Below are 14,390 nucleotides of genomic sequence, written 5' to 3' on the forward strand. Positions count from 1 at the left end.
GTGGCTTCATTCGTCCACACAAACGGCACTCCTTTACGTAGCAGACGAGTAATGGGCACTGCGATCTGTGAGAACTCATGTATGAATCGGCGATAATAGTTCGCGAATCCCAAAAAACTCTGAACGTCTCGAACTGTTCCTGGAACTGGCCATTCGCTGATCGCCTTCACCTTTCTTTCTGACATATTCAACCCATTCGGACTCAGAATCACTCCCAGGAACTCTACGGTGTTCACCCCAAACTCGCACTTGCTGAGCTTACAATACAACCTATGCTCCCTTCGTTTCTCCAAAATCAACTCTACGTGTCTGGTGTGTTCCTTTACTGTGGTGGAGTAGATCAAAATGTCATCAATGTAGACGACTACAAAGATGTCCATATACTCTCGCATGACTTCGTTAAAAAAAAACTGGAATGCCGCCGGGGCATTGCAGAGCCCGAACGGCATTACCAGATATTCATAGAGCTCAAACCGGGTCTTGAACGCCGTCTTCCATTCATCCCCCTGTCTGACCCTTACTAAATGATAGGCCCCTCGTAGGTCTAGCCTGGTGTATATGACTGCCTCACGCACTTGATCCAACAGGACGCTGATAAGTGGCAGCGGGTACCTATTCCTGATGGTGTTCTTGTTCAGACTCCTGTAGTCACAACACGCTCTCAGCTCTCCGTTGGCCTTAGCTATGAAAAATAGGGGTGATGCTGCGGGGGATCGGGATGGTCTGATAAATCCTAGTGCCAGGTAGTGGTCTAAGTACTCCCTCAAATGGCGTGTTTCAGGCTCAGACAGGGCATACACCCTACACGTGGGGATGACCGCTCCCTCCACCAGGTCTATCCGACAATCATATGTCCGATGTGGTGGAAGACGTTCCGCCTGTATTTTATTGAACACGTCCTCGTAACGAGAATACTCCTCCGGTAATTCCACCTCTTTTTCTGCCGCGGTAGCGACACAAAAGGGATAAGTCAAGGCTAGTGCTAGCGTTTGATGTTCTTGTAGACATCGTTCTGTACACCCTGGTGAAAGAAACCGGACCTTCCGTGTCTTCCAATCCACCGTCGGGTTGTGGCTACAGAACCACGGCATTCCTAGGATAACTTCATATTGAGGGGCCTCTATGATGTTTAATTCTATGACTTCTATATGGTGTTTGGTCCCATCCCTTAGAGACATCTTAAGACTTTCGGTGTGGAGCGTAATGCGACCAGATTTCAAAGACTTACCGTCTACGGCCAGCACTTCTTCCGGGGATCCCCTGGGGACTACACCTATGGCTAAAGTCCTGACCAACCCCTGATCTATAAAGTTGCCCGTGGCCCCTGAGTCCAACATTACTAGGACCTGATGTACCTGCTGTCCTACTTCCAGTTCTGCTTGCAGCACTATATGGGCTTCAGTGTCTGTGGAACGAGTCGTGGTTAACGACGGTATTCTCCACTCCGTGTCCCCCAACGGGCCTCTCTCCTGACTGCTTGTTTCTTTACTCATGGTAGACACCGCTGCCCTCTTTCCCCTGTATGTCATTTGGGTGGTCTTGGGTTTCGCCGGACATTCGCGCACGTAATGTCCGCGTTTCCCACAATACGTACAAAGACCGAGGGTGCGGCGGCTCTCCCTTTCTGTTTTGGACAAAGGGGCTCTCAATGCTCCAACCTCCATGGGTTCGCTGTCGGTGGCCACAGGAGCCTGTTCTCTCCTGGCCGATCTGTATGTGGACCCTACCCCTCTGTATCTATCTCCCCCTCTTTCCGCCATGCGCCCATCCAGGCGCAATACGAGATTCATCATGGCGGCGCAATTGGTAGGCTGTGGGTCTATTTGTGCCACTATGTCTTTGAGATCGTCGCTTAATCCCTGATAAAACAGGGACATCCGTTTTTCTTCGGGCCATGCCGTTTCCGCCACCAACCGGTTAAAGGAGGTGAGGTAGGTAACCAGGTCGCCCTTTCCTTGCCTCAAGGCTAGCAATTCTCTGTCGGTACTGAACGTGGTGGTTCGTCTATCGAACACTGCTTCAAAAGCTGTTCTGAACGCGTCCCAGTCGGACAGAACAGCATCATTGTTTCTGACCAACGGGACCGCCCAAGATGCAGCGTCCCCCACCAAATACGAAATGGCAAAAGCTACCCGTGAGTGATTGTTGGGAAAAGACGATGGTTTACATGAGAAATGGAGCATAATTTGAGTCAAAAAGACTTGTATCTTTTGTGGATCTCCGGAGTACCTGTCAGGACTGGCTAAGGGAATGGGCGGTGGCACCGTCACCTGAATCTGCGGGCCGCCCGAGGGTGACGCATCAAAGGGGTTGCGTGTCAACCTATCTACCCTGTCCCTCAAGGCTGCCGTCTCTGTACGTGATGCTACTAGTTCCTGTTGGACCAAGGCTAGTGCATGCACTACGTCCTCCAAGGTGGCCATGACGTACCACCTGGACCGGGAGGAGCACGTATCGTGGGTGCGTTATTCTGTTAGGATTACAGGGCTCCTCAGGGTCCAGGCGACGTAACAGGGGTCCACCTCCTGATATCCCCGGACTCCAACCAGGAGGTTACAGAGCCCAGAGGCGATCAGGTGAGGGAAAACAGGAAGGGGGGGAAAGGGACAGCAGGGAATAGAACCTGAAAGACAAAAGGAACAACATTCATACATAAGCTACAGGTGATAACTACTCTCAGTTATGTCTCACTAGAGAAAACAATTACCAGGTGTATTGGGAATCCTTCCCCGCGATCTCTGAGATGCCTCTCTCAGGACCACCAAAACATATCACTCCAGTACCCAGACCTATTCCAGGCTTTTGGGCCACCATTACTCAGTCACGGCCCCACAACGTCAAGACCTTGCCTTAGTCTTTCTTCAGACTAAGGAAACTTAATCCGCCCTCCAATACACCTTGTACTCCCAGAATTCCCAGGTGGCTTCCACGGTGTATAACCGCCGCCGGCGTTCTTTCAGGGTTAGCGCTCCTTCACAACCGTGAGGATCAACATGCTAGGAGTCTCTCCTCTGAACACACCACCGGTACTCGTGGTTTTGTCCTCACCAATAGTACTGTCGGTGTGTGAATGCCTTTCTCCCTGTATACAATGTTGGGTGTTTGTGCACCCTGTGTCTCTTTGCTCTTCCGAGCACCCAAGTAACGTATCTCTTCTCCTCCAGGTAGGGAGGGGTGCAGCGCACCCTCGAACCGTGAACACTGGAAAAGATGCACCTCCTATGGTGCCATGAAATGTCGTCCGCGTCAATGCGGCAAGGGTTTGGTTCTCTCGTCAACCCACGGGGTCACGAGTGCTAGGTAGCGGGAAAGGGAGCCAGGTAAAAGGTTTCCTACCTGCTCCGGAATAGGCCCTGTCGTATGTTCTTACGCTTCATGCGGGCGTCGGCCTGCCGGGTGCTATTGAAACGGGATCCGCTCCTTTCAAAACGCGCAGCTCCGCTCCTCTGCTGCGTACTCTGATCTTCCTCCGGTACTTTGAATAACGCACGCCTCCTGCTGGGTGGAACGTTGTTTTAAGGACGTCGACTTCCAGGCCCCCGGGGCGGCTGGGAACTGTAGTTTATACTCTAGGTAGGCGCATCAGCCTACGATCCCTGACATCCTCCTTCTGATGTATCTGAAGAAGATATAATTGATCATCACGAATGTGTGGTAGCTGTTGTGGATGCTCTTGTGTCTTGTGACATGGAGATCTCAGAGAAAGAATGGTTTGAATTTCTTGATCAGGATCAAGTGTTAACTAAGGTTAAACAATTTGTGGCCAATGGTTGGCCTCCTATTAAAAGTTTAGATTCTTGTTTTCAGTGCTTTGCTCAGGTGGCCAATGAACTCTCCATTGAGAATAACATGCTATTAAGACAGGATTTATTTGTTCCTCCTGTTGGTATTAGAAATAAATTGGTCAAGGTGGCTCATTCTGGACATCCTGGAGTTTCAGCCACCAAAAGATTACTCAAACCCATTATTAGTGGCCTGGAATGGATGCTGTTGTTCAAGGTCTTGTAGATAATTGCAAAGTGTGTATTCTTTCAGATAAGCATTGGAAGGTATCCACTGAACCTTTAAGCACTCAGGAAATTCCCCTGCAACCATGGGAGAGAACTTCAATTGACTTTTCTGGTCCTTATGATTGTTTAGGTAGGGAGCATAGGTTTTTAATTGTTGTAATTGATAATTTTTCCAAATGGCTATACTATAAATTTGTTTAGCAGCCTAATACTGACGAAGTTGTATATTTTTTGGATACTATTTTTCATGTCTGATAATGGGTTGCAATTTGATTCAGCTAAAATGCAGAGCTTTTTAAAAAAGTTTGGGGTCTGTTCTGAGAGGGCACCTTTGTATTGGCCAAAGGCCAATAGTCAAGTAGAACTAGCCAATAGGTATTTTAAAGAAGGCATTCAAACTGCTCTCGAAAATGATATGGATGTTTTTGAATTTCTTAAGAAAAAAAAATTCTCATATTACTCCTCATTCAAGCACAGGTGTATCTCCTTATTTATTGATGAGGGGTAGACAATGCAGAACTCCTATCATGCCAGAGTTTGTAAAAGAGGGGACCAGTATGTCTTTTGAGGATAGTATTGCTAAAGCGAGGGATAATTTGTGTGTGTCTCGTGCATCGTGCATCTTGCAAGGCATACCATGATGATTATCTGAAGGTCAAGTGTAAGGTGGTTGATGTTGGTGATTGGGTACGTGTTGTTAAACCTCCTTTTCAACTTGTTAAAGGTTCTTCCTAAATTTTCATTACACTTTCTAGTGGAAAGGGTTACTGATTCTGCAGTATTATTGAAAAACAAAGGTTGGTGAAACAAGAGCGCTATTGTTGTTCTTAAGCCTGGACAGGAGTGTTGTTTTAGAAAAGAAAAAGAGGAGAATGATGGTACCTTGTTTTGTGAGAATGTTGGAAAGAGTGATTCTGTGATGAGTCCTGACATTAGGTGTGATACCAGGGGTACTGCTGGGAGTTTTATGGATTCAGTGACTAGTGAACAGTTTGGAGAACATTTGGTTGTGGGTACCAAAGAAGTTAACACCACTGAAGAGAATCAGAAGAGGATTGTCAAAGTTCCTAAGAGATTTGAAGATTATGTTTTGGAATAGATTTTTTATGTTATCTTTATTTTGTTTTGTTAAAAAAAAGGGCATGTGGTGTGTTCACACTATAGCGTTTTAATAAAGTTTCTTGCAGACATTGTTATTTAGAATGTTTTGATGTCATGGAGAATGTTGTTAAGTCATGTGTTGGAACGGGAGGGGAGGTCAGAGAAGCGGTTGGAGTTGGATGTTACAGGACGTGCTATTGCTATGCACCAGTGGGTCTTTTCATGGTTTATTGAATAAACTTTTCTTAAAAGCTTTGCCGACTCCTTCGCCTCTTTACAGTCACCTTCATCTTTCTTGAAAAGAACATTCTACAACCTACTTCTTGACTAGACCTCCCTGAGCCGTTCAAAAAGGCACATCTGTTACGTTGCTGCAATACAGCTTTATTAGTTATCAAGAGCAGGGGCGTAAGGTGGTGATGGGGACATCATTTTCAGCAACGTCACTGATCTTTTGATTGATACATGCACAATTGCCACCATTGCCTCATGTAATGTAACATTTGTTCTTGTGTTTTGAGTTTCTGCCATTTATTGCAGTATTATACCTCTACTTGTACTTTATACGCATTTGTAACATGCCCACATGTCACTTTTTCCTCTTGTAACGTATCGTTTGCTACCTCTTGTATTTTGTTTGCTCTTGATACATGCACAATTGTCACTATTGCCTCATGAAACGTAACGTAAAGCCCCACCAGGAGCAGCCTCCCTGCTGCTCAGCCCATCTCCTCCAACTGCCAACTCCTCCAGTCCCCCACACTCAACATTCCAAGTGACATCACTCATGGCTGAGCAGCAAGGAACAGGACAGCAATGAGGAAGATGTACAAATAACTACAATAGATTATAGCAGTTTGCTTTTGTAACATGCTCACTTGTAATTTTCTCCTCATTAATCATTACTGTTCCTATTGTGAAGCGCTCTGACACCTTCAAGTAAAGTCCACGCTATATAAAAACGCATAAAATAAAAATAAATAAAATAAAGATCTCGAGTGTCTTATCCCTGCATCACGCTGATACTATCTGGCTCTATGATAACAAGGAAGCGAATCTGCTGCAGCACCACACAGAGACCGGCGAAGAGTAAGAATTGTTTTAAATTTTTCACACGTAACGTTTGTAATCATATCACGTTTTTACATGTTCTTTCATATATTATTATGATGACAAAATGTATACGCTACTGTTGGGACCGAGGCTTTGAGTGTACAGGATCCCTGAACAGTTTAAAGGTGTTGTGGCAGTTTTGGGTAGAATAATTTTCATTGTATTTCCACATTTTGTCATTTTATACAGTCATAAATACCCATTTTTACTGTACAAAAATTCTAGAAATGCCAAGGCAAAACGACGCGTTGCGGCACCAATAGTCCGTCCCTGTTCTGCACTTTTGTTTATGTTGTGGGGGTATCCTAATACACTTCCGGGTAACTCGTAAAAACATTCCGGTTCGTGGATTATTGGGGGGCGTTGACTTCCGGTAAACACAGCTTTCTTCCGCGTTCTGATTTCACCATGGTAGTGGTACACTTTCGGTTTCTGCATTCAAACTTCCGGGGACTCCTGGGTGCGGACAGTTTCTAATTTTTGGGAAATGGAAGAACTCCAGCGGGGCCTACTGCAGCGGAACAGGCTGCCTTTGGTCACTCAGCTGCAGGTGGCCGATCTTTGGGACCTGCTGTTGCAGAAAGGGCTGTTCACTCAGGACATGATCGAAGATATTCGGGTACGGGTGGGCATTGCTGCTACGTTTTTGCTTGCTTTGTTTGGGACATTTCCATATTCTCAGTGTGTTTAGTATGTGTGATGTTTCAGTAAATTATGTGTAACCCCTCGAGTGACACATTAGCGCTATTATGTGACTCTACTAATGGGCACTCTAATGTCCATATTACTGCACACAACTAACCAGACAATACAAAAATTGCCAACCCTTCAAACTGTGCACATTATGCGACTAATGTGGCAAATAAGAAATCGAACAACCTCTTTGCTCCACCACCAGGCTCCAAATATCACTCTGCCGCTAACACGTAGGATATATTTCAGAATATCCCATAAGAGCATATTTCAGCCCCTGTTCTGCCACTAACCGACATGGTATCCTGTCAGGACCAGTACATTGCATCTCACCCCAGGCATAACTCTTGCTCAATGGCAACAGACCTATCATTTTCCAGGTCCGTTCACAGCAGTCGGCACATTCCAGAAACAAGCGAAAAGACATATGTCGAAAGGTAATGGGATATCTTGCTATGCGGAGTGAACTACTACAGAGGGTAGCACCCTGCCTGTGGCAGGAATACCAGCTGCTGCATAAAGATCATTCTGAACATCCTAAACATGCAAGTCTTGGAGAAATTACAAGTGACGCAGATTACGAATAAAGCAAGCACATAAGAAGTGCACATAAGAAGTGCGACTATCATAGTATTTGCATTACTACTGATATGGTTTACAAAGGTAAGGGCCAAACTGTGTCTCTATAGATTAATAAACAAGAAAAATACATAAAGTACAAGGGCCATTACGCCCCAGGAGCAGCTGGCTGTCCCTTCACGACTCTTCTGCATGAAACAACCTCAGTACACTTTTTCTCATTGTTAACCCCAAAATATAAAATTATCAGTTGCAGTTCTGAATGGGGAAGGTAACCCTGTGACTGGTGGGTAGAGGTGGACATGTCAGCAGATTAACAGGGAGAACTGAGCCCATGGGTGACCTGAGCCATGAAAATGTTGTCATTCAAGAAACCTCTTGTAAATACAGGATAAATCTTCCCGGAACATTACACTTTAGTACATGACATTATATCTCTGCTTAGAGTGGCAATTATTGCAATACAATCAGTCTCGCTTTTGGGATCTTATATGTAATTAGCTATGCAGCACATTAGCCTGGGTGTTGAAACATCTACTGTTCTTTACCATGGAGGGAAAGTAAGCACCAAACTGCATGACATGCCAGGTATGGGAACACATGGAGAGAAATATTGCCTTTCAGCAGGAAATGGTATAGTCCAAAGCTCTGTTTTTAATATAAAATCAGGGCCTTCATTGGTCATATTACAGAAAAAACAAGATTTAATTTTTTTAAATTGTCTATGAGTGCTTGAACAAGCAGAAAGCAATTCTGGTATTTTACTGATTCTGCTGATCATTTTCTATCAAGCCAGTTAAATAGAGGCAGTTGAAGAGAAAAAAAGTCCCTAAGCGGAAGCAGACAAGTCCTAGGGCTGATCTCCAGAGCCCACAAAGGACATACACATATAAGTATATTCAAAAGTATATACAAGAGGTCTTGAATACTCGACCTAATTACCTGGAAACAAATCTCTTCTACTTTGACGTCCGTGTCCTTAACAGACTGTGAGAGGCAATGCAGGTGCTGTGTGTGCCCCCGTATTTGACTTGGGGTGTTATTACTGGAGGAGCAGCATTTTGGTCTATAAACCCACATAAGTAGAATATTTTTAAACGGTACGGACCCTGAACCGATGTATTTCAAGTAAATTATTTGATCAAACAAAGAAGCTAGGATTGATCACAGTTTTCCCAGTTCCAATTGTCAATTCATCTACTAGATAGGTTACCACTTCCCCATTTTACTTATTTTACTTGGAAGGGCAATACTTTCTGTTTAATTCCATGAGGAGCTAAATCAATACAATTTTAAATATATGTATAATATTGCATGTCGACGGGTAAAACCTTTCTGGATAATGCTAGTTTTGCAAGGAAAGGCTGATTACTCCGAATGATGTCCGCAGCTTCTCCTGACAAAGGAGACAAACTTTAGTTGTGGCCCAACACTCCAGCAAAGGCAATTACTTAATTAGAAAAAATGTAAAGATGGGGCATATCCAACACAATTACACCTCTTCACATCAATAAAATTGAAACGTGGTGGCAGAAGTCCCACTTCCTAAGTTTTTTTGTGTTTTATTTGTCATCCTGTGGGTTGTGGCTGTGTGCAGGTGGGCTATACTGCTCTTAATTTCCTCCACGTTTCGGTATTGGCTGCCATGGGCAGCACCTCTGCTGTTAGGGGGCACAGGCTAGAAGAGCAGTGGATTGCACAATGAGATGAGTGCAGGGGCAGCAGGCAGAACCACATTAAGGCACACCTCGTTTTGTGATCAAGAGTCCAATAGGACCACAAGTTGAGCCAGAGTTATGCGTGTGGCTTGTGCTCTACCGGTGGCCATTGTGAGCAGGGAACTGCGGCCAGGGAGACAAAACCCACCTAACCCTATTTGGATGTCTCGTCCTGAGAGCCAGTCTTTCCATAGTGACGCAGACTCAGTCTCGGTGATAATCTGATGTTAGATATATGCTGGGCCACCACTTGCTGCAGCACCATCATTCAGCAGAAGGTTACAATGAGGGGGCCTAAGCATTAAGTATAGCTGCAAAATTACCTCACCATACTTTTAGCCAATGCAGGCACTTAGCATTTCTTTTGATTTGATTTGATTTTATAATTTTATATCGTGCTGAATCACCCCTGGGGGTATCTCTGCGCTAGCAACAGCAAACTAGTCAATAAGCTAGAAAAGATGTGTCTTCAAAAGTTTTCTAAAACGAGAGAGGGGCATTTCCATGCGAAGGAAAAGGGGAAGACTGTTCCAGAATGTAGGAGCTAAATATGAGAATGCCTTACCACCCGAGCGGGCTTTCTTTACTCTAGGAACACAGAGCAGTTTCTTTGAACCAGATCTAAGAGAGGATATAGGGTGATACATTTCCAATTTCTTAGTAAGATAGTGAGGACTAAGTTCATTTATGGCCTTAAAAATCACACAGCCAGTTTTGAAGTATACTCTTTTCCTGATTGATAACCAGTGTAGTTCACGCAGTAGGGGCTGTGAAGGAGTCCTAGCTGGAGAATCGGTTACTAGGCCAGCGGCCATGTTCTGAACAACCTGCAATTTGTCCAATGAGGTGGCATGAGCAGAGAGAAGAAGGGCATTGCAATAATCAATCTTGCTCATGAGCAATGCTTGAATTAGAGTCTTCCTGGTGGAAAGTGGAAGCAATGGAAAAACTCTTCTAAGTTAACTTAGAACATGATAGATAGCAAGTCCCAACAATGGTGTTAACGTGGGTTTGCATCGTGAGTTTTTTATCAAGCTTAATGCCTAAGTTTTTGACTACCTCTTTAGGAACAGGGGCTTTACCTAGCTCCTCAGGCCACCATCTTGGTGTCCAACAGATGTCTGCACCTCCGAACAACAGGATCTCCGACTTCTCAGAGTTTAACTGGAGATAGTTGGTTTTCATCCAGGCTGCAATTGCCATCATGCCCTGAGAGAAGATAGTATGTATGTCGGATCTCGTTTTATCGAAGGTGAGGAGGAGCTGGGTATCATCTGCACAGGAAATGGGGTTAAACCCCAGATCCCTCATCAGTTTAGCCAGAGGCGTCACATAGATGTTGAATAAAGTAGGGCTCAAGCATGAGCCCTGCGGGATGCCTCTGGTAACCTGAGTGGGAGGTGATGTAAAAGGCCCCATCGCCACTGCCTGGGTACGGTTAGATAAAAAATTAGACAACCAGCTAAGTGCAGATCCCTCCACACCAATCTCCCGAAGTCTATGTAGGAGGATTTGATGGGAGATGGTGTCGAAAGCTGCTGATAGGTCAAGCAGCACCAAGAGTGCCGCTTGACCTTGGTCCAGACCCATTCTGATATTATCCACTACCTCCACCAAAGCCGTTTCGGTGCTATGTTTAGCACGAAAGCCTGACTGAGACACGTCCAGAGCCTTGCAAGACTCGAGAAATACAGATAGATGTTTATTAATGTATTTCTCTGTGATCTTGCTCTGTAGAGGAAGCAACGAAATTGGACGATAATTTGACACTTCCTCAGGGGAGATGTTAGAGTTCTTGCGAATAGGGATAATCTGAGCGTGTTTCCATTTTTGAGGGAGAGTCGCAGTTTTTAGAGAGGCATTAACTATCGAACAGACTGGGGATGCCAGCTGGGCCGCCAATCGGGAGGAGATTTTTGCAGGTAAAATGTCCAGAGGGGATCCAGATCTAGTGCGTTCCATAAGTGTTTGCACTTCGGTGACAGTAATAGGAGGGAATGTAGTCAAACGGGGTCCATCGGTAATAAGGTGGGGCATGTTTTCCACAGGACTAGAAACAGAAGTATTGGATAGAATGATATTATGATAGATCTTCTCAATCTTTTGCACAAAAAAGGAAGAAATATTGTCACATAGTGTCTGAGAAAAACTATCCTTAGTCTGGCAAGATTTGGGGTTTGTGAAATCATGTGCTATTTGAAAGAGTAACCTTGCATTGTTTCCGGCCTGCTCTAAGGTTGCTGCAATATAAGATTTGCGAGCTAATTTAACATTTTTATGGTAAATTGTCATAGCTGCTTTGTACATGGTTTTGGCACGTTCATCATGTGAGCGACGCCAAGACCGCTCCAGTTTTTTACAGACACTCTTCTCAGCACGCAGGTCCGACGTATACCATCCAGTTGCGGTGCTTTTAGGTGAGTATCTGAGACGTTTAAGAGGAATTACTTTATCTAGTAGATTGCTAACTCTCAGATCAAAGAGATCGAGCTGTTGATCCACATTCTCTTGTGTACTGTTCCAATCCCACTCTGAGAATAGTAGGGAAAGATGATTGGCAGTTAATTTATGCCAGGATCGGTACTGACGAGTGTCAGAGGTGTTATTTGACGCCGGGACCGAGTCCGTGAATCCCAACACTTGAAAATTTATCATTGAGTGATCAGACTAAGTAAGCGGTAACGTTTCACCACATTTAATATCCAAGGAGTTGGAGAGAATGAGGTCAAGAGTATGCCCAGCGATGTGTGTAGGGGCGGTATTAATAATCTCTAGACCCCCTGCAGCTAGATCTTGTAGACATAGGGTGGCTTCTTGGTTAGAGGCATCTTCACTATGGATGTTGAAGTCCCCGAGTAGAATAAATTTACGTGTGGTAATTAAATGGGGAGAGATAAATTCAAGTAGCTGATTGGTGAAATTTGCTATAGACCCAGGCCGTCTGTAAACTAATGCGCCTTTCCAAATACAGCGTGTGGAGAGGTCTAATCTAAAAACAATGCATTCAAATGCTTCCGTCCCCAACTGATCAAGGATGGTAACAACCAGTGCTTCTTTATAAATTATGGCTATGCCCCCACCCATTTTGCCTATTCTGTCTCGCCTAAGGATCCGATAACCTTCGGGTAAGGCTAGAGCAATGGCCGGGGTGGAAGAAGGTTTAAGCCAGGTCTCAGTTATGAAACATATATCGGGCTTCTGATCGATGAGAATATCCCATATATTTGCAGAATGTCTAACCAAAGATCTGACATTGGCTAGGATGCAATTCCATACTTGGGGCTGCCCACTAGGAGACGAATGACTAGAGGGCTCTGACCTCAAGGAGTTGGGTAAACAAATGCAGTCAAGTAAAGGTGATGAAGGTGTAGTAGAACAATGACAATGCATGCATTGGAACTTACATAGCAAACATGAGAAAGGGCCCTCAAAAAGATTGTGGCATAGACCCTTACAGCTCACCCTATTTAAGGATAACAACTGCTCACGTGTGCATATCCGCGTGAGATTCAGCGCTGGTCTAGATAACTGCAAACAATCAGGGTGGCTGGCGGCATCCTGGCGCGGACGGGCACAGACGGGCTTGCCTCTGGCGCGCCCGCTGCGCGCTGGCATGGGCGTGTTTTTAAAGCCCCCACAGTGCGAACGCTAGAGCGCCAACAAAGATGGCGCCGTTAAATGTACTTGTCCCTCAGAGACCCCCAAAGACACGCAAAATAGCGTGGAGTGAAACCAAGTTTTATTGTGCGAGTAAGAGGAATGAGCAAAGATATGGAGATAAAATTAAACAGTACTCTTCATCTGAAATCTCAGGAATACAAGCAAATACAGTTACAAAATCCGACCCTCCTCGTTACACGAGGGAGGAAGGTTAAGAGACTTTAAGACAAAATACTGCCAAATATAAAACAACTACGAACGTTTCTGTCTAGCAAGCACAGTTTCTTTCAAACAAGTCAGCTGTTGCGCTGCGCGCTGGCATGGCCGTGTTTTTAGAGCCCCCACAGTGCGAACGCTAGAGCGCCAACAAAGATGGCGCCGTTAAATGTACTTGTCCCTCAGAGACCCCCAAAGACACGCAAAATAGCGTGGAGTGAAACCAAGTTTTATTGTGCGAGTAAGAGGAATGAGCACAGATATGGAGATAAAATTAAACAGTACTCTTCATCTGAAATCTCAGGAATACAAGCAAATACAGTTATAAAATCCGACCCTCCTCGTTACACGAGGGAGGAAGGTTAAGAGACTTTAAGACAAAATACTGCCAAATATAAAACAACTACGAACGTTTCTGTCTAGCAAGCACAGTTTCTTTCAAACAAGTCAGCTGGTTTGGTTTCACTTTCACCATTATCCGTTATGTCATAAACATGAGTGTAGCCAGAGGTTTCCATTTTGTACTGTGGAACGTTCTGAAACATCCCTCACCTGTCTGTTTCACATCCCTCTCTTTACCCACCTATGCAGTGATGCCACTCATTCCACAATATAATATGGTATATAGTATGTGTATTTGTAAAGTGTATATTCATCCCTATGAGGACATCTTGATACCGAATAACATGTGTTTTTGTTTTCTCAACTCAGTGGTATTCATTTTATTCAACTTTGGAGGATGATAGATGTATTGGATATGCTCAGATTTGTACCTGTGTTCATGGTGTCACACACAGGTTGCTATGCTGGATGATTTAGTCCACTAAGCCTACCAACCCAGTTTTTTTTAAGGGTTCTCAATGAGGTTCTGACTTCATTGTGACTCATTCCAACTTCTGCAAAAGGTAGATCTAGGCATATGGACTGGAAAGACGTTTTAATTCCAAACTGTGAGTGTAAAGTGTAATATTTGACTTCCTCGTTATCACAGTGGGGTTGCAATATCCCACATGCATGGTGGTATTGATTAAAATGAATAAACAAAGTGGACAAGTCCTTTTATGAGGTTGTTTGTGGTCAAAAGGTCCTGGCCACAACCTTCAAAAGAAAGGAGTGCAAACAACTGTAGGTAGTTTTAGGAAACCCCGCACCCACCTACCTAATAGGGGCATGCTTCATCATCGGGGCCCAGCTGGATCACCTAATGCAATCCAGCTGTGCTTCAACACCTGAGTTACAGCGGAGCAGGTTGTTTGTGTAGGAAAGTGAAGTGATATGTGAAGTGCAGTTATGAGTTAAA

General features: G+C 44.6%; 1 protein-coding gene across 3 annotated transcripts in view; it reads left to right on the plus strand.

Moving 5' to 3' along the window:
- The first annotated feature begins 6,605 nt into the window (after positions 1–6,605).
- Positions 6,606–14,390, plus strand: part of CASP9 (caspase 9) — a 133,018-nt gene continuing 125,233 nt past the window's right edge. Inside the window, exon 1 of one of the 3 annotated variants that reach the window (XM_085604158.1) lies at positions 6,606–6,843. In XM_085604158.1, coding sequence (XP_085460284.1) covers positions 6,712–6,843 — 132 coding nt within the window. In that variant the 5' untranslated portion in view covers positions 6,606–6,711. The remainder of the gene's footprint in view (positions 6,844–14,390) is intronic. The other 2 variants (XR_014961309.1, XM_085604160.1) reach the window with 2 other exon arrangements.

Source organism: Triturus cristatus, chromosome 1_2 (genome assembly GCF_964204655.1).
Source record: "Triturus cristatus chromosome 1_2, aTriCri1.1, whole genome shotgun sequence".
Taxonomy (NCBI): domain Eukaryota; kingdom Metazoa; phylum Chordata; class Amphibia; order Caudata; family Salamandridae; genus Triturus; species Triturus cristatus.